General features: G+C 41.7%; 2 protein-coding genes across 2 annotated transcripts in view; one reads left to right on the top strand and one right to left on the bottom strand.

Annotated features, from left to right (window-relative positions):
- The window catches only part of cyp2n13 (cytochrome P450, family 2, subfamily N, polypeptide 13), a 68,936-nt gene that overhangs the window by 42,188 nt on the left and 7,039 nt on the right, over window positions 1–19,709 (top strand). The gene's annotated exons all lie outside the window — the stretch shown is intronic.
- LOC141348758 (cytochrome P450 2J2-like) lies at window positions 10,576–15,220 on the bottom strand. Its single transcript, XM_073853037.1, has 7 exons — window positions 15,120–15,220; window positions 13,248–13,408; window positions 12,917–13,093; window positions 12,680–12,821; window positions 11,899–12,083; window positions 11,671–11,812; window positions 10,576–11,578 (listed from the first exon to the last, which is right to left on the bottom strand). The coding sequence occupies exons 1-7, from the start codon at window positions 15,217–15,219 to the stop codon at window positions 11,403–11,405; spliced, it is 1,083 nt and encodes a 360-aa protein (XP_073709138.1). The 5' UTR covers window position 15,220; the 3' UTR covers window positions 10,576–11,402.

The raw sequence follows: 19,709 nt of genomic DNA, 5'->3' as shown, positions 1-19,709 counted from the left end.
ACGAAGGAGGTCTGGGTCCAAATGCAGGGTAGGTAATTATTTAATAACAATAAACAAATAAACAAACAAACAGGCCAACACGGCACAGACACGACTAGATAAACAGAGAGCAAAACAAGAAACACGGTCCAGAGCCAAGGTAAACACGGAGACAGAGAATTGCACAACATAGAAGACAATGCAGACACGATGATGGGTGGGAAATGAGAGTTTCTTATAGTCTGAGTAATAGTGAACAGGTGTGAGATGATGAGCTGCTAATGACACGACATGAGTGAACGATCAGGGAAGTGCAGTGCAAGGAAAAGGGAACAGCGACCTCAGGTGGCTGAGGGAAGCCCCACAGCCCAGATTATGACAGCGGTATGGAGCAGGAACATATGTAAACCATATCTCGCCCTCTAAACTGGGTTCCTCTCCTGGACATTTGGAGATGGGGAATTGCTGAAGCATGGAGGTGAAGAATAGGAAGATCACCTGACGAGCCAGCTGCTCTCCCAAACACGCTCGCTTACCTGTGAACAGAAACCACTCTTTTTTTGTTGTTGAAAAAATGTCACTCATTATATTATACATTACAGCATTAGTTCATTTTTTATTTATTTATAAAAGCATATTGCAATCTTAATTTGCTTCTGTAGTTAGCTATATCAAGTTTCAAGTTTTTTTGTTCTTCTGTACTTGTCCACAAAAAGATAATTACAAGAAAACACACAAAGAAGTCATATGTTAATGTTTACAAAACATTACCAGCTGAAAAAGGCAGGAACGCATCTCTTTTCCGAAACTGGCCATTTTCATCCAGGAAATGTCCCGGGTTAAAGGTGTCTGGTGTCTCTCATTCATTTGGATCATGCAGGACTGAAAACAGGTTTGTTGAAATAGCAGTGGCCTAAAAATTTTCTATTTGAAAATCTGTGTCGACGTTTTCGGACATGAGAGCTCCGGATCGTTAGCGGCTGTTCTGCGTTCATGAATCCGCCCGAGAGCAGTCTCACCTCGGCCAGATCTTCTGGAATTTACTGCTGACTCTGATGTCTCTAAAGTGGTTAAACATGAGATATCTTGGGGAAATCTAACGGGACGTCTTTGGTCTCATGAATCTTTTATTTGTTCCAGAGCAAATCGTTCTGGCAAAATCTCATCAAGTTTATGTAAATTCACTGCTGTATATCAGAGCGCTGTCTGTAATTTTGACTGATTTTCCTGGCAACTTTTATGATAGCTGTTGTTGTTGTTTATTATTATTATTAGCTGTTGTTTATTCATTATTATTATTATTATTATTATTATTATACAATAAATATTTTTGTATAAATAATAGTATTTAAAGTTTTAGTATTGAGAAACTGTTCATGATGGTGATTTTTAGTTACATCATTTCGCCATTAGGTGGCGACAATAGACTGTTTTAACGAGTCAGCAGTAAAGACTTCTATACTGAAAAATTTGAAACATAAGTTATTTTTAGTTTTAACAACAACTTAAAGCAGCCGAGGAAGAAGGGTCTTATCTAGTGAAACGATCAGTTATTTTCTAAAAACATTTACAATTTATATACTTTTTAATCTCTACACAGCGTATACACAGAGCTAGACAAGACAAGCATTTGAGGTTAGAAAGTATATAAATTGTAATTTTTTAGAAAATAACCGATTGTTTTGCTAAATAAAACCCTTTTTTCCTCGGCTGGGATCATTTAGAGCCCTTTGAAGCTGCATTTTGAAAGTTCAAACTCAGGGGCACCATAGGAGTCCATTATATGGAGAGAAATCCTGAAATGTTTTCCTCAAAAAACAATTTCCTTACGACTGAAGAAAGAAAGACATGAACATCTTGGATGACAAGAGGGTGAGTACATTATCTGTACATTTTTGTTCTGAAAGTGAACTACTCCTTTAAAGTTAAGAGCTGTCTTTAGAAATCACCCTAAACAGAAGGATATTAATGTTACGAACAAGAGGAGGCTTTTCTCAGCGGACATTCAAACTAATCGTGAATATGGGATTGATCTGAAGAGTAAATGCTGTATCAGATGCAGGTAATCACGACTGCTCAGTCCAATAGAGCAAGTCAAAGAGGGGACAGGGCTGCCTCCGCGACCTTGGTGAAGACGCGGAGAGAGAAGGACAGGCCAAATGGGAGCACCTTGTACTGATATGCTCGACCCTCGAAAGCAAACCGAAGAAAGGGTCTGTGTCGAGGAAGAATCAAGACATGAAAGTACGCGTCCTTCAGGTTGATGGCTGCAAACCAATCCTGGGGACGGATGCATGTTAGCATACGTTCCGTCGTGAGCATCTTGAACGGCAGCCTGAGAAGGGACCTATTCAAGATTCTGAGGTCCAGGATGGGTCTTAGCCCACCGCTCTTTTTGGGCACGATGAAGTAGGGACTGTAAAACCCTGACCTCATCTCGGCTGGAGGGACAGGCTCGATTGCATCCTTCGCCAGTAGGACTGCAACCTCCGCACGCAGAACAGCGGCATGCGTGTCCGAATGGACAGTAGTGTAGAGAATGCCTCTGTATCTGGGCGGACGCCTGGTGAACTGAATCGCATAGCCGAGACGTACCGTCCGTATCAACCACTGCGAGGGGCTGGGAAGCTGAAGCCAGGCTCCCAGCTGAGTCGCCAAGGGTATCAAGGGAACGTTGACCGACGTGACCACGGTGGGGCAGCCTGAGGGGGGAAGGGGAAGGGGACTGATCCCAGAAGGATGAACTGCCATAAGCAGCGCTTACCTTCTTCCCTGGTTCCCGCGCTGGTGATATGAGGCTCCAAATCCGGTTCCAAGGAGTGGAAGTGCTGCTCGAAAGGGGAACTCGGGCCGAGGCTCCAAAGGTGAGGAAATTGGCTCTTTTTGTGGGTATTTGCGGTATTTGAGTACACAGTAGCTCCCGGCCCTCCACCGGGAGCGGGGGTGCTGATGTCATTGTTCCCCGAAGAGCAGTCTCCAGCCCGGAGGAGCATAGCCAAGAGTTCGGCGTCAACCTCAACGCACGAACCATCCGTGAACGCTGCCTCAGCATGTTCTCGGCCCAGACATGTGAGGCAGTGTTCATGTCCGTCCAGACTGGACTGTAGGGCCGATCCGCAAAGTTTTCAGCTTGAGTCACCAGCGCCTCCTTCACCAGTTTATAACCTGTGATGACGACCACGTTTTCTCTTCCTAATCGCAGACTGAATATATTGTTGTAGGCATGGCCTACCTGTGAGGAAAACAACATTTCAGAAACTTAAAGCATGTGACTGGAACTAGTGCAAACTAATGCATTGGGTCCATTAATATTTTTGTCAGCAAACTACAATCATAATCTAAAAGACATGGATCATTTTAACTACTACTATAGAATGAAACCGTTTAAATAGCTATATATATGTAAGTAACAGTAATATCCACTATCACAATTTCTTGTCTTTTTATTCTTTTTCTTATATATTAATAAACGGTGTTCTGTCCTGACAACCCAGAAGTGTTAATATTGTCTGCTCACCTTTGTCAGATATACATGTGGAAGAGCAAAAGGGCTGGGTGGGTAATTTGATGGCTTTCTGTTCTTCACGTAGTCTGCCACCAAGAGAAAAGCCACTACGAAGAGCAATAGTCCCTTGAAATCAAGAATCTCAAGAATTGCAGTTAATGCCATGACGGGCGAAGAAGGATAATGTGAGGTTTGCAGATTGTATGTTGAACAGACAGCCTTTGTCCATCTGTTCAGCCTGCCACACCCCTCACATTTCACTCAATGGCTGTAATCAGGGCCGTGCAGAGACCTTTAAAGGGGCAGGTGCTCAAAGTATAAAAAGGGCACCTAAGAGCCCCTCGGGTCCATCACCTCATTGTAGGCATCCAGTTACTTACGTAATAAGTAACAATGTCATTAATAAGACAAATAATACATTATTCAAAGTTTTAATTGCATTTATGTTTAGTTCAGGACTAGGGTGACCAGACGTCCCGAAAAATTCGGGACAGTCCCGAAATCTAAGCTGCTGTCCCGCTCTAATTGTCCCGAAAATTATACTGAAGCAAAATCTTAAATAGTTATTGTCTGATAAAACATAAAAAAACTGTCCGTGGAGCGAGGTTGAGTCATCCTCCAGCCTGGCAACCAGTCCCCGCCGGCTGCTCATTGGCTGCAGCATCTTGTTTTGTTTTTTTTAGATATACCGTAGGCGCGCATTAAGATATGCACTGCTAAGCAAATTTTCATTCATGAAATTGACATGGCTGGTGTACAGGAACCCCAACATGCTGCAAAAAAGCTAAAACGTCTCTGCAGGTACCGGGAGAAGTGGGTGGGCAGGTATCCATGGATTGCAAAAGCCCTACATGATAAAAGTAAAGCGTTCTGCAAAGTGTGTAGGAAAGAGTTAGGTGTCTCTCACGGGGGGGAGGCAGATGTTAGGCTGCATGCTAGCAGCAAATTACACTGTGGGCGAATTCCAAATGGAAGTGCGCATCCCTATGCCCTACTCCCTCCTAAGGGCAGAACCCTTTGAAGTGAGTTCTTTTAAGGGAGTAGGGCATTTCTGTCTCTTTTAAGCGTTTGGAACTCTCTTGGCAAAGGGAATGACTGACGAAATGTTACCTTGATAACGCTGCGTGTGCGTGCAGCATTCAGCACTCTTATCAGTTGTTATAAATAAATATTTCTTCTCATTATTTATGTTATTTAAATATTTATCTTATTTACTAATAAACTTTTCTCAAACTAAACATGCTTAAACTTGCTTACACTACCGTCTCAAATAATATTTCTGTCACTGACGGAAAATATTTTGTATTACATTAAAATAAAGACTAATTTAATCAGCCTATTCTACTTAGGTATGTATGTGAAGTCGAAATCAACCCCAACTTTGCTTTAAAATGCATCGCAAGAGCTCCTAACTGAAGATCATGTGATCACTAACGGAAATCACTTCCGTGAAGTGACCATGGAATGTTCCCTTCGCTAACGGCCTTCTGGAAGGGCCCTTCGTGAAGGGATTAAGTTGCTCACTTTCGTTTGGAACGTCCCACTCCCTACAAATGGCGTCCCCTTCCCGAAGTGCCCTTGAAGGGCGCAAAAAAGCCGTTTGGAATTCGCCCTGTACCAACACCGTGACAGTACAGACCAGTGTATAAAACATGAATATAATTTGAAGTATAAAAATAGCCTAACGTTACTTCTATATAAAATTATATGTATATGTAGGCTACTTATATTAATAAAAACATGATCGGTTCAGTCACTTTCGTTTGAAATTCATTATCTTTATTATTCATTATTCATTACCCCCATTACCCATTATTCATTATTAGTAATATTTTTATCACTATAAAAGGGGCTCTCTAAATAGGGCTGTGCTCAAAACATCAGTACAGCAATACTATACTGTATATTGTGACACATTCCTTGCTGATATACATATTATTACAGAGGCTTCTAGCAGCCAATGCTGTGAAGCAGTTCTGAGAAAGAAATGGAACATTAAAGACCATTTTAATGTTTAAAAGATTTAAAAATATTTTCTTTGGACCTATTAATTTTGATTAGAAATTGTTGTGTATTAAATAGTCAAACCTAAAGATTTTCTTCTCTCTGTTAAACACAATAATAAAGAACAACTGTTATATTAAACTCTGTGTGGTCACTATTGAAAATATATGTGGCCCCTGATCATGGCCGTAGCCAGCTATGAGGTCACCGAGGTCCGGACCTCGGTCATTTTTTATATTTAAAAATAAAATTTCAAGCTCTCTGAATGATTATTTAGCCGTTTAAACCACCTCATATCACATGAGTGTTTGCAATTCATGTTGCTGTGAGAAGAAGCTAGCGCAGTGAACGGGGCTTGAGAGCGCGTTGAGTGAGAGCGCGGGTTCAGCCTCCGTTTGTTGCCGGACCCACCAATTATACCTGTTTTTTAACTCGTTTTTCCAATTTAGTGTGACACTTTGGGACGTTTATAAAGTGGAAGGTTGAACGTTCGTGGTAGTGACTTAATTGCTGAAAGGAAGATACCACAATCGGTAAGACAAATGCAGTGATCATCGTTAATATCTGAAATAAATGTATAACACTATCAAAAACAATAGCATAAAACAAATCTGTTTGTTACAGAATGAAATAGGCTACTATGCCAAATTATGTTAACGTTACTGGCCAGCAGGAAGACGTCTCATGCTCTTTAGTTAACTTTAAGTCATCAAAAAACATTAATTAAGCAGTGTTTCTCAAATAGTGGGTCGCGGAGTGTGCAGTCAAAGAAACAATAAACGTAAGTTAATTCTGTTTTTTTTTCTGACGCTGGACTATTATTTTGAAAGACGTGCGTGAAAGCGGTTGACTCTTCTATCAGTACCTGAGAAAAATGCTTTTTCCTCATTCAGTATCTACGGTCAAATGAGATGTTGTCAAGTTTTATGTCAGTGTCATTATTCTAACGTTATTTTTATAACTTGTTATAAAATAAAAATTCCCTCAGCTAAAGAAAAAACGAACTTTCCAGTCCTGTCAGTCATATTGTGCTCTTTGCGCACACTCTTCAATTACACGGGCAAATTTACAATGGTAACAGATCTTATTGGTGCATTTGTGGGTGTTATAGCACAATTCTTAAAGTCCCCCTGAAATCAAAATTAAAGTTTTTTGGCTTTTAGTATGAATATATTATCCTTAAGATTATCTATAGGCTAGTGTGCTTCAAAACAACGACAAAATTCGCATTTACAAGATATGGGCATTCAAAACTTACAGTCTCGTCACTTCTGCCAATATGAATCAACGATTTTGATGATATCACCATGCACTTCAGTTTCTCATCAAACGTTCTGTCCAATCAAATGCTCTCTAGAGTCCGTATTGTCCCGCCCCCTACACAGAGACGCAATACACGTAGCAGATCATATGCGCTCATATGTGAAATCGGCATGTATTAAACTACACAGCCTCAGCATAATTATGAGTTTCATATTGAATCTGTGGGGTAATTTATTAGTCTGTGGCTGTCATAAGCTACAAATGCGGCTTTACCAAGCTTAACGGTTCTGGCCCGAAGAGATATAAATGAAACGCTATTGGCTATTCAAAATAGTGGGCGGGGCTGGGCGATATGTTTTTGTTTCAGTTAAAAGCACGTCACCACATAGAATAACGCTGCGTGTTTCAAGGCACTTCAGTGGACCTTTAACACCTTACTTCGGACCTCACTAATTTTCAAACCCTGGTTACGGCCTTTCTGATGTATTGTATTGTAAGATTGTAAACGGTAGAATATTAAGGCATAAAATGGCATGATTTATAATTCAGATACAGGTTCACACAAAAACAAAATATCTTATACAATGGAATTTCAGCCTTTATAACATTAAAAGGGATAAATCGAGTTTATAATTTATTATATTGTATTTAAAAACGGCATAAAAACTAGGTCGATAATTGCAATAATTTGACCATAAACAGCTGAAAAAATGTGGAAATAAAAATTCATTCTCTGTCACGAGGGGGCGCTTTAGGAGCGCTGAAATACTACGGTTTCCATAGGAACGGCTGAACACAAAGCAGCATTTACGCAGTTTTATCAGACGTGAAATGAAAATGATAACGACACGTTTCTGAGGACAGTTACATTCATATAAAGACATCAGTGCCGCGTTTTGACTTTGAAACGTGCAGCGTGCATATTTATTCAATGACATCATTGCCTTCTGAAGTTTTATCCAGCCCTATCGCGATTCTCGTCTTTCCGTCCCCAAATGTAAGACCTCCTAAATTATAATTAAGTCTTTTCTTATACTATTTAACATTATAAAACTTTTTATGGCCTTAAATTTGATACAACCTAACTGAGGAGTTTTTAAGGGCCTACAGGAGCCTTCTCCTTTACGATAGATTTACGATTTTTTTACATGACATCATTAACATTATCGGCAGCTATTTCAGAGCAGACTACACATGCACAAACTATAAAAAAAAGTATAAATACTCGTGCATAATCTCTTTTCTTCACGTCATTCTTATAATAATAAGTAACTTTAAATCTGGTGAAAACACTTACCAGCAGCCACGAACGTGTCTATCCTTAGCATAGACTGTAAAAAAAGATCCTTAGCGTTATAAACTTGATCGGATCGCGTGAACTTCCGGGTGGGGTCGTCACGTGAAAGGTCATCACGAGGGTCATTCTATTTACAGCTAAAATGGGCGAATTCCAAACGGCTATTTTGCGCCCTTCAAGGGCACTTCTAGAAGGGGACGCCATTTGTAGGGACGTTCCAAACGAAAGTGAGCAACTTAATCCCTTCACGAAGGGCCCTTCCAGAAGGCCGTTAGCGAAGGGAACATTCCATGGTCACTTCACGGAAGTGATTTCCGTTAGTGATCACGTTTGCGCAGCGTTGTCAAGGTAACATTTCGTCAGTCATTCCCTTCGCCAAGGGAGTTCCAAACGGTTAAAAGAGACAGAAATGCCCTACTCCCTTAAAAGAACTCACTTCAAAGGGATTCGGAGGGAGTAGGGCGTAGGGATGCGCACTTCCATTTGGAATTTGCCCATTATTAATTATTTTTACTAATAGTTCGATTGGGCAGGCTGTCGCGAATTCGTTATTTTTATAAATATTTTATTTTTATATTATTACAAAAAAAAAAATCTTAACAAAAGGGCACTTTGATCACTAGGAGCCAAAGGGGCAGGTGCTCAAGCACCTGATTTTGATCTTAATTTTGATTAGATTACTCTTGTTGTGTGAGTGTCAAATGTAAAGTATGTCAGCTGATACGTTTATCAATTTTAATGGGAAGTCTTCCTCAGATTGAGTTATTCTCTGCAGCATGAGTAAGACAAGCAGCCTTGCAGGTTCATTTTAACCACACTTGACATTTGCCATAGTGTTAATGATTGAATCCTCCCTACTCTCGCACATTCATCCAGTGCTATATTTGCTCTTTGGTTTGCAGTGTAAATAGAGAACAAAAAATGTCAGTTCAAAACACGCAAAGGTTTTGACTGCGGTCCTGTACCTACTGTAGGTTTTGAAGGTCATGTTCGTTGACAGATACTCTATAATGGTGAATTAATAGTGTACTGCTTTACTCAGTTCAGAAACCTGTTTATTTGAATAGGTGACAGGAATAGTATAACCTGATATGTCAAAAACTCTTTCCATACAAAGCTGGGGCAGTACCCAAAGGCATAAAATATCAAAGGTACATTTTTGTACTACATTTACCCAATAATGGTACATATTAGTACCTTAAAAGCAAATATAAAAGCTTTAAAAGTACATATTAATACCTAGAGTGTATATTAATGCCTTTTAAAGGGTACCGCCCTGTTTGTACTTTTTTTCTGAGAGTAGATCAAATTCATGTTTATAGCTTTTAAATCAATCAAAGTGCACTAATGGTCACTCAGGGAAGGGTTACATGTCTAGGATTGATGAGATAAAATTGCAAAATCACAAAGGTGCATGATTTAATTCTTACAGATAGACAGGGTAAAGGTGAATAATAAAATGATAGAAACACAGCAGTGTGTACCTGGTATTTCAACATTATGAGGACCAAATGTAGTAGTAATAGTACATTCTGACCTTGTGGTGAAATTTTTTGGTCCCCATAAGAAAACAATTTTCTAAATCATATAGAATGAAGAAACTATAGAATGTCTCCACAAATAAATGGAACCATAGATAAAGTTGAGGTCAAAAATTTACATACACTTTGCAGAATCTGCTAAATGTTAATCATTTTTACAAAATAAGAAGGGTTATACAAAATGTTATACACGGCGTGGTCTCTGGGTTTATTTAGTATTGACCCGAATAAGATATTTTGCATAAAAGATGTTTACATATATGCTCACTGATGCTCCAGAAGGAAAACGCTGCATTAAGAGCCAGGGGTGTGAACAGAATGAAAATGTGTACATTTTTCTTTGTTTTTTTAATGTTATTTTGAACTGCCCTTTAGAAGCTACATAAGATACTTACATGTTACCCAAAAGACAAAATAAGTTAAATTTACCCTAAATTCCAAAAGTTTTCACCCCTGGCTGTTAATGCATTGTGTTTCCTTCTGGTGGATCAGTGACCATTTGATAATTGTCTGTAATAGTTGCATATGAGTCCTTCAGTTGTTCTCAGCATGAAAAGATGGATCTCAAAATCATACAGTCATTGTTAGAAAGGGTTCAAATACACAAAAAGGCTGAAAAAAACAAAGAATTTGTGGGACCTGAAGGACTTTTCTAAAGAACAGCAGGCAGTTTAACTGTTCAGGACAAACAAGCGACTCATGAACATCTATCACTAAACAAAAAACACAGCTGTGGATCATTCAGGTAACAACGCAGTATTAAGAGTCAAGTGTATGTAAACTTTTGAACAGGGTCATTTTTTATAAATTTAACTATTATTTTCTCATGTGGACTATATGTAAATGTCTTTTATGTGAAATATCTTATTCAGGTCAGTACTAAATAAAATAACATGCATTTTGCATGATCTCCTTTTATTTTGATAAAATAATTAACATTTTGCAGATTCTGCAAGGTGTATGTAAATTTTTGACCTCAGCAATAGATCGATAGATAGATTTGACATTTATTTGGTCAAAAACATAGTAAACGTAACATTAAACATAATACAATAATATTAAGACAGCACACACACTAAGCGATTACAAACAAGGGGGAAAACCACCTAATCACCATCAAAGGTATGGCATCCTACTGGAGTAATAAGAAGGCTGGCAAGCACATATTCATAAAGTTATGCCTAATCAATACATCCTGTAGAAGGGAAAATAATAATGCATAAAGAGCTAAACAGAGGTTCCAAAAAGGTTCCCACATTGAACAAATTCTTTCCATGTGTAGACTGGAGGCAATTGTTTAAGGCCAGAGCACATTTCCTGTTTTTATAGTACTGATTTTAAGCTATGTAATGGTGAGAAATCAGAGCCGAATACTAAAAAAGGGCATAATGTACACTTTGAATGACTTTACATATGTGACCCTGGACCACAAAACCAGCCATAAGTAGCACGGGTATATTCGTAGCAATAGCCAACAATACATTGTATTGTAAACTTAATTTGAACAACTATAAAGGTCGATTTTCTCAATATTTAGATTTTTTGCGCCCTTGGATTAGAGATTTTCAAATAGTTTCTCAGCCCACTATTGTCATACATCATGGAAAAGCTTATCTATTCAGCTTTCTGATGGTGCCAAAAACTAAATAAAAAAAATTACCTTTATGACTGTTTTTGTGCTCCAGGGTCACATATGTATTAGTTTGCATATAAAAAAGTCCCAAAGCATAACGTGAACAAAATGAAGCTGTGATATTTCTTGCATATAAGTTACTACACTCCATACACTTCAACCTGCAGGATTTGGCACCATTTATCTCGGGTGAGCGCAGAGCTTGTATGGCAGAGGGGCTTGTGTGAAGCCCACCTGGCTCTCCAGACTGGGCTCCTCACCAGGAGGAGGGCTAAAACTGAAGGTTTGCAGGAGGATGGTGAGGAAGATGAACAGCTCCATATGAGCCAGGTGCTCTCCTGGACACTGCCTTTTACCTGTCAATAGATCACAGTTGTATTACTAGGCTGAATTACATATTTAGCAGTCATATGTTTCATGTGCAGGAGAAATAATGGATGAACTGTACCTGCTGAGAAGGCAAAGAAGGCATTTCTCCTGCAGAACTTGCCCTCAGAGTCTAGAAAGTGTCCGGGGTTAAAGGTGTCTGGTGTTTCCCATTCATGTTTGTCATACAACACTGATGTCAGATTAGTGATCATCACAGTCCCCTTAATTCAGCACAAAAATAATTGATTATTTAAAACGCATAATAAATGTTAAAACATTAAAAAATAACACAATGTTCTTATTTCACCTTCGGTATAAAATAGCCTCCCAGAGTGGTGTCCTTTCTCGCAGTTCTAGCCATATTCAGAGGCACAAGGTTTGCTTTTCTGAGAACCTCATGGAAGAAAGCATTGGTGTAATGCATGTTTGCCCTATCGGACATAGTAGGCGGACGGGAGCCAATCACCTGGTCAATCTCTGCTCGGACCATCTCTAGATAAGGAAACATTTTGAGAACATTGTTGAGATGCAACAACACAATACAGCTGTTTTGTCTGAATAAAGGTAGTTCACCCAAAAATTCTGTCAATAATTCTGTCATTAAAGTTGTTCGAAACCCATAAGACATTAGTTTATCTTTGGAACACAAATTAAGATATTTTTGATGAAATCCGAGAGCTTTCTGACCCTGCATTGACAGCAACGCAACTGACATGTTCAAGGCCAAAAAAGATAGTAAGGACATTGTTACTACCATCGTGTCACAGCGGAGACTGACACTGAAGAAAAGACATTGTTAAATAAAGTTGTTGTTTTTGTTTTCTTTCTGCACAAAAAGGATTCTCGTAGCTTCATAACATTACGGTTTAACACTGATGTCACATGAACTATTTTAACAATGTCCTTTCTACCTTTCAGGGCCTTGATCGTGTCAGTTGCGTTGCTGTCTATGCAGGGTCAGAAAGCTCTCGGATTTCATCAAAAATATCTTCATTTGTGTTTTGAAGATGAACGAAGGTCTTACAGGTTTGGAACAACTTGAGTGTGAGTAATTAATGATAGAATTTAAATACATAATATTTTTGTACCTTGAATATCAGGGTACTTGATCATGTAAAGCAGAGCCCATCGGAGTGTGTTGGTCGTTGTTTCAGTTCCGCCCTCGAACAAGTCTACCGTGCACCACACCAGACTGTCAATTGTAAACCCTGCCTCGGTGTCATTCTTCCTCTAAGGCCCAAAATGAAACACAAGGACGTAATAAGTAGCAGTATATTACATCACCTGTTATTGATCCAGAACTTAAAATGATGACCATGTTTTACCTTCTCTGTTTCTGCCAGGTAGGCATCAATATAATCTCTAGGGTTGTTGCTGTCCCAGTCTTGTCTGTGTTGTTCAACCTTTTCTTCTAGGAAGTTTGCTAACTTTTGGTAGTTTGAGATTATTGTCTGATGAGGTCCTGGCAACCATTTCATTACACCTGGGTAGGCATCATACAGCTAAAAAAAAAAAAAAAGATAATGTTTTGATCATTTGTACACCTATATTTTAACACAGTCTTTCCCTAAACACAAGTGTTTTAATATGTGAAAGAATTAAGTGCTCTTTTAAATGCATACCGTATCAAAACGTTTTATTTTCAATGGATGCTACCTGGTTCCACACAGATCCGGTAAGAAACACTGACTCTGCGCTCATTTGTAGACGCTTCTGGAAATCAACATTATCATACTCATATCGATGGCCGAACACCAGGCTACCAATTACATTAGCCACTGCGTTGTTGATTTTCACCAGAGGGTTGAATGGGCCGCCTGTGTGACAAGATGGAGGCAATGACAGAATGAATGTATGTTTACTGAATATTTTGATGTTAGACACTTAAAGAGCAGGTCATATGGGTTTTTGAAAAATCTCTTTTTTGCAGTTTGTAACATAGCTATCCTTCAATGTAAACAGTCTGCAAAGTTAATTTTAAGAAGATGCTGTGTTCTGCAATGTAAAAGCAAGTTTGTTTTGTTTTTATTGCTGAACAACTCAACTGCAGCTATACAACTCAAAACTGTCATTTTACAAGGACTGCTTCTCTAATCTTTACTTTCATCTTCTTTGGCCTTTAACAAGCATCTTCGAACCACAACCTGTAAGTACGATTGATATGTTTATGTGTACATTTTCAAGTGAGTGCTCAAAATATCTATTTTTTGTGCTAATATGTGATGAATACCTAGTGCAGCTTTAGGTTTCCAGGTAAACCCCAACATTACTGTCTTACTGAAATAGTTCTGATAATTCGTTGTGAACCCACTACTAGAATGTGTTGATTAATGTAGACTGTCGTTGTTCTAATTATTTCGTTTAATAATAAAGAATGTAACTTAGACTTGTTTTGGTTCACACATAGCGTTGTTTCGTCAGTTAGTCATGTTAGAATTTGGCTAACGTATCCACCATTGTTCTGTTATACGTTCACAGTTTAGCAGCTAAACGTTTAGCTGTGGGCGTGATTCCCTTGCGTAAGTGTTAAACAATTTTTTTAAAGTCATTATTTTAAGAACGGATTGGAGCACTATATTATTGTTTTCTGTAAAGGTGCATCAGGGTTGCCAGATTTCACAACAAAAACCCACCCAATTGCTACTCAATATCATTTTTAATGTCCCCCGTTAAAAATCACATTCCAGGGTGTAAAATACATGTTTTTTTATATGGGTTCCCCCGGTAAATTCACATTCCAGGGGCTAAATGTTACATTATTGGGGTCGCTTCAACCCGCAGACATCAAAAACAACCATGGACTTGGCAACACAGATGGTAGCGCTCGCTAACTTGCTCAAGTACGCCTCTCTGTGCCAATCACAAGATGCTGACCAATCAGAAAAGAGTAGGCTTATGGAAGAGTGGGGTTTACAGACATTATGCTCAAAGTTGCTTCAAATTAATCGTTTTGAAATCATTGACAAATGACTCTACGCATCAGTGTTTATTCTGAGAAAGTTTTCTGACCTTAGATATGTTTATACCTGTTGTAGGGAACTCCAACACATTAGAACACATTAAAAAATCATATGACCTGCTCTTTAAAAATAAAGGTTTCAAATGGGTGTTTCATGGGTGCCTTAGAAGAATCATTTTGGGTTCCACAAAGAACCTTGGAGTAAACAGTTTAAAAAAAACAAATGTTTTTATTAGTTTGAAGTCCATGTAAAGGGAAATCAGTCTCTAAACACATTATAAATTTTATAAATGTATTGCTGAAAACATGTTACATAAAGTGTGAACTATCTATGTAGTACTGAATTTTGGAGTTACAACATTAAACAGTTTTTCAACATTTTCGCATTCAGTATTTTTTAGGCATTTTCTATGATGTGACAAACCCACACCTATTTAATATTGCTTTACACAGACTTTAAAGTACATTTCAATAATCTAAAGAACCGTTTTCCAATATAAAAAAAAAACTTTTGTGCATTGGAAGGGATGTTAAAGGTTCCTCATGGAAAATTGTAGATGGGTTCTTACCCTGCTCTTCTTTAAAGGCTCCACAGAGGAAGTAGGACTCTCGTTGTATATGTTCTTCTAGAGTCTTCCGCCCTTCTCCAAAGTTCTTCAGGTGACTCATGGAAAACGTCTCAGGTTACGTATGTAACCCTAGTTCCCTGAGAATAGGGAACGAGACACTGCGTCCTCTAGAGGGCGCTTTTGGGGAACGCTGCAGCGTGCCTCGAGTCTGAAGAATGCATAGAAAAACTACATGAAATGGCCGGCGCCAGCGTATGACGTCACCGCGGCGCGTCAGTCGCTGCCGTTGCGTCACTACCGGGCGACCATAACATAAAGAGGCGCCCGTGCAACACAATACATCTTCAAAGTCTGAAGCTTTATCGTCCGAAGCATGGCGAAGAAGCCTAGAGGACGCAGTGTCTCGTTCCCTATTCTCAGGGAACTAGGGTTACATACGTAACCTGAGACGTTCCCTTCCGAAGGGAACTCTCACTGCGTCCTCTAGAGGGCGCTTTTGGGGAACGGTATACCAACACTGCCATGCTGAGGGGAGTGCATGCTAAGCCAGCGAGCACTAAGCAACAATTCTGAGAGGAATTGCCCCTACTAGGACGTGGTGACGGCTGTCAAAACGTTACCCCTCCCGGCCAGAGGCCTGACCTGTTACCCACTTACCAGACTGGGTAGAACCCAGGGCACAGCTCAGGCTTGGAATTATAGTAATTCCTTCTGAGGGAAACGGCTAAGCTTCGATGGAAACTTAGACTTGTCAGAACCAGAAACTACCGCAACATAGGGCCTAGTTCCCTCAGGAACTGGCTCCCATATGAGGGCAGAAACCTGTCCTGGGTCCGTTCAAAGGGCCACTAGTAGTGGCGCGCCCTAATAGTGGATGGTCAGCAGACATCAGCTAAGATATCAAAGGAGTCGAACCCAGGGAACCGGGGTTGTGAGCCGACTCCAATAGATGGGAACAAGGCAAAACGTGTGACCCATACCAAAAAGGGATTTAAAAGAGGAACCCAAACTTGGTGGGAACCTACCAACACGTGGATTTTATAGAAGTGCCCCAGGTGTGTGTGCACTTACCACACTTGTGGTTTTAACTGGAAGACGCCCAGGCATAGCGTGGGACGCTTACCGACATGATCGGATTTAAGGAGAGTGTTTTCCCAGAGGGTTTCACTATCAGCTCCATGCCGTCTGAAGAGACGGAAAGGGGATAACCCTGAAGGTGAGGGGATTGCCACACTAACCCTCCCCTGGACAGAAGCTCGCAAGCTATCTGTCAACAGAGAAGAACATGGAGCTGAGACCATCCTGCAATAGTGGACGACAGTGGAGGACAAAAATCCTGACCCTGATCCACAGGGAGAATCGCTTCTCCAGAAGGGGGCACTGCTGTCTTTTTAGGGAACCCTTAATGAAAAGGGGAAGCGTGCACAGCCCGGTCCACGCGACCTGTATGAAGGTCTGGCAATCTCACGAAGGTGGGTTGGCGCTCATAGAAGACCCTTCCCAGAAGGGGAGCTGCACAACCGAACAGGAGCGAATGCTCTCACTGTTACCCTTCATAGAGGGGAGCATACATCCAGAATAAAGGCTGGAGAGTAGAAACCTGAAGCATGAAGGTCAAGCTCCTACCCTGGGAAACAGGGAGGAGAACTTGGCCACCAAGGAGTGGTGCTCTTATAAGTGAACCCTGGAAAGGGGGCACGCCAACATCCTTGTAGCAGGTCCATAACTCTCAAAGGTCTGTCCCTGGTAGATTCCTACCCTCAGGAGGGAGGAAGCATTCAGTCCTGGGAAGTTGCTCTGAAGGAAACCCTGAATTAGGGGAGCTCAGGTCCGTTCCAGCAATCCTGCGCACAGGGAGGAACGTGAGCTCTTAACCTTAACAAACCCATTCCTCAGAAGGGGGAGCACTCAGTCCTGGGAAGTTGCTCTGAAGGAAACCCTGGATTAGGGGAGCTCAGGTCCGTTCCAGCAATCCTGCGCACAGGGAGGAACGTGAGCTCTTAACCTTAACAAACCCATTCCTCAGAAAGGGGAGCACTGTTTGCCTTGAAAGTTTCTGGGAAGCTCCGAAATGAATAAGGGCAGCTTCCTAGTTCAGACACTTCGTAAACCTTTCCTCAGAAAGGGAAGTGGAACTAGGCCTGGGGAGCGAGAATCGATCCTAAAGTGACGGCTTTCTAAGGTGTTAAACACCGAAGGATGCTCAAACCCTCTGTAGGGGAGACATTCGACAGCCTGGGTGTAGATCCTACATCAAGTGCTGCTTCAGCCCTCAGGCTTAGAATGAGGCGACTTGAAGAGAGTCTCAAAGTAGCGCTCAGATAAAAACCCCTTTCCTCAGAAAGGGGAGCGCACACCGAGAATCAAGACCCCAGCTGGAAAGCGTGTCACCAGGTGGTGCTCAAATAAAAAGCCTTTTCCGCAGAAAAGGGAGCAACCAAACCTGCTCCGAGTCCGCAGCGAGCACTCCGGACTGCTGGTACTCCTATGTAAGTGAACACCTGTCTCAACAGGTGTAGACACTCAGTTTCCATAGAAACCGTATTTAGGAGAGGACACGAAGCGGATCCTCGCACGCAGGCCGTCTGCAACAGAGTTAAACATACTAGTGCAATCTTAAATATAAATATCTTAAGATGCTTACCTAGGGAGAAAGGAAAAATTTCCTTTTGCTCGTTTAACCACTGAAGGGAGAAGCCCGATTGTGCTGGAACGAGTGTTGTGTAGACGGACACCACCATACAACCGGAAGGGAGGGGTGCTCCGTTGAGATGTTTCCACATTCCTTTTCTGAGGGAAAAACACAACACGCAACCCAAACCCTGCAGGCAACACGCCTATCCAGCCATAAGGGGGGCGTAACTAGGGAGTTATGCTCCTGTCTCAACAGGACATAAGTCTACACTAGGCCTGCAAAGGACAGCATAAACATACCAAGGGCAAACCTAAGAAAAACTTAGGGAGCTTACCTTGAAGAGGACAGAGGTCCTATGTGTAATATATGCTGTAAGGGTTGATTTACCGCACAGCCTGTGGAGTGGAGAGGGCAAACACTGCCGTAACCTTAATCCATAGGATCAGAGGGGGCGTCTGCCGTAGACTCGTCGTATTTCTTCTGTGAATAGAGAAAAACATACACAGGTCTGAGACAGTATGAAGTTCCTTCACGTAAAAAATGGATCATACTCACCCATTTAAAAGCATCCTGTTTCATAGAAAGAGGCGGGGTTTTTTTTTTTTTTTTCAGAGACCGCCTGATTCCAGACCGTCCGAAAATTAGGGTTCTATACAGGTAGAACCCCCAAAGGACATCATGGGTCCGGGGAGTGCAGGAAGCTTAAATGGAGACAGGGGAATTAATATGGCGACCCGACTGGACCGAGGGAAGGAGAGGTATTACTCTGACCCCTGCGAGAATTTTGTCTCGCTTGGATGACTTCCCTGAAATCCTGTCTGTCACCTCTCGATCCGCGTCGCCTCCTAGACCTGCTCGCAGGCGGGGGAGGAGCGCGGGATGCAACACTAGCCTTCTGCACCTACCTCCGTTCCTCAGAAGGAGGCGGAGCAGGACCCCTGTGGTGTTCGGGCTAATACCTGGACCTTCGAGGGATAAAGGATTTTTCAGCAGATCGGCTGGGTAGGCTTGGAGCACTGCCATGGTGTGCAGTGCACCCACCGCCTGACCTGCTGCTGCATACGCTCTGCCGTTCAGCAGGGCCGGAGAAGGCAGAGAGGGAGTCTTGAGAGAGAAAGCCCGCCCTGTGGAGAGATAGCATCTCTTCCACAAGGGGCGTCCTCTCATAGCCGTGGTCGCGCAAACCCTCGATACTAGCATAGTTCGCAATGGACGAACTATGAATGCGCGCCGCGTACGGCTTTTTCCAGACCCTCTCGATTTCAGTATGAAGATCGGGAAGGAATGGGAGACTCACCAGAGCTGGATGGTTATGGCCTGAAAAGATATCGCTCGTCAAGGCGACCCCGCGGCGCTATCTTTCTAGCCCGCTTCCACAGCAGGACAAGCCTGGCCGTGGTGCGGTCCATAACCTCTGGCAGCTCTTCGTATGCAGGGCAGGAAGGTAGAGAGGATTCAGCCTCAGCGTCTTCATCCATCTCTAGCATTTCCTGCTCTTCTTGGGTGGAACCCAAAAGAGCACTTGCTCCTGGATCTGATGACGTCAGCGATAACGCACCATCATCAGCTAGGAGCCTGTCGTCGTCTCCGGCTGGCGAGAGAGAGAGACCCCTCTCAAGATCGTCAGCCAGTTCCACTTGCGAGCCCCACGAGCTCAGTTTCCTCCGTGCCTCGGCAACGGCAGGACCCGAACCGCGAGGGGCAAGTGGACGCTCATCTTTCCTCAGAAAGAGAGACAGACGAGACCGGAGCTTCTTCATAGAGAAGCGCTCATAATGTATACACAATGCCCCCTCAAGGACATCGCGTGTGTGCTCTTAGCCCAAACAGAATATCGCAAAGATCATGTGTGTCATCAGGTGTCAAATAACGCGGACACGGATGAACACACCGTTTAAACGACTTGCTAGTGCTTGCCATGATAGTAGTTCAAAGAAAGGATTCTTACCGTTTCT

The sequence above is a fragment of the Garra rufa genome, chromosome 13 (assembly GCF_049309525.1).
Source record: "Garra rufa chromosome 13, GarRuf1.0, whole genome shotgun sequence".
NCBI classification, from domain to species: domain Eukaryota; kingdom Metazoa; phylum Chordata; class Actinopteri; order Cypriniformes; family Cyprinidae; genus Garra; species Garra rufa.
This window is presented reverse-complemented; position numbering and strand designations above follow the sequence as displayed.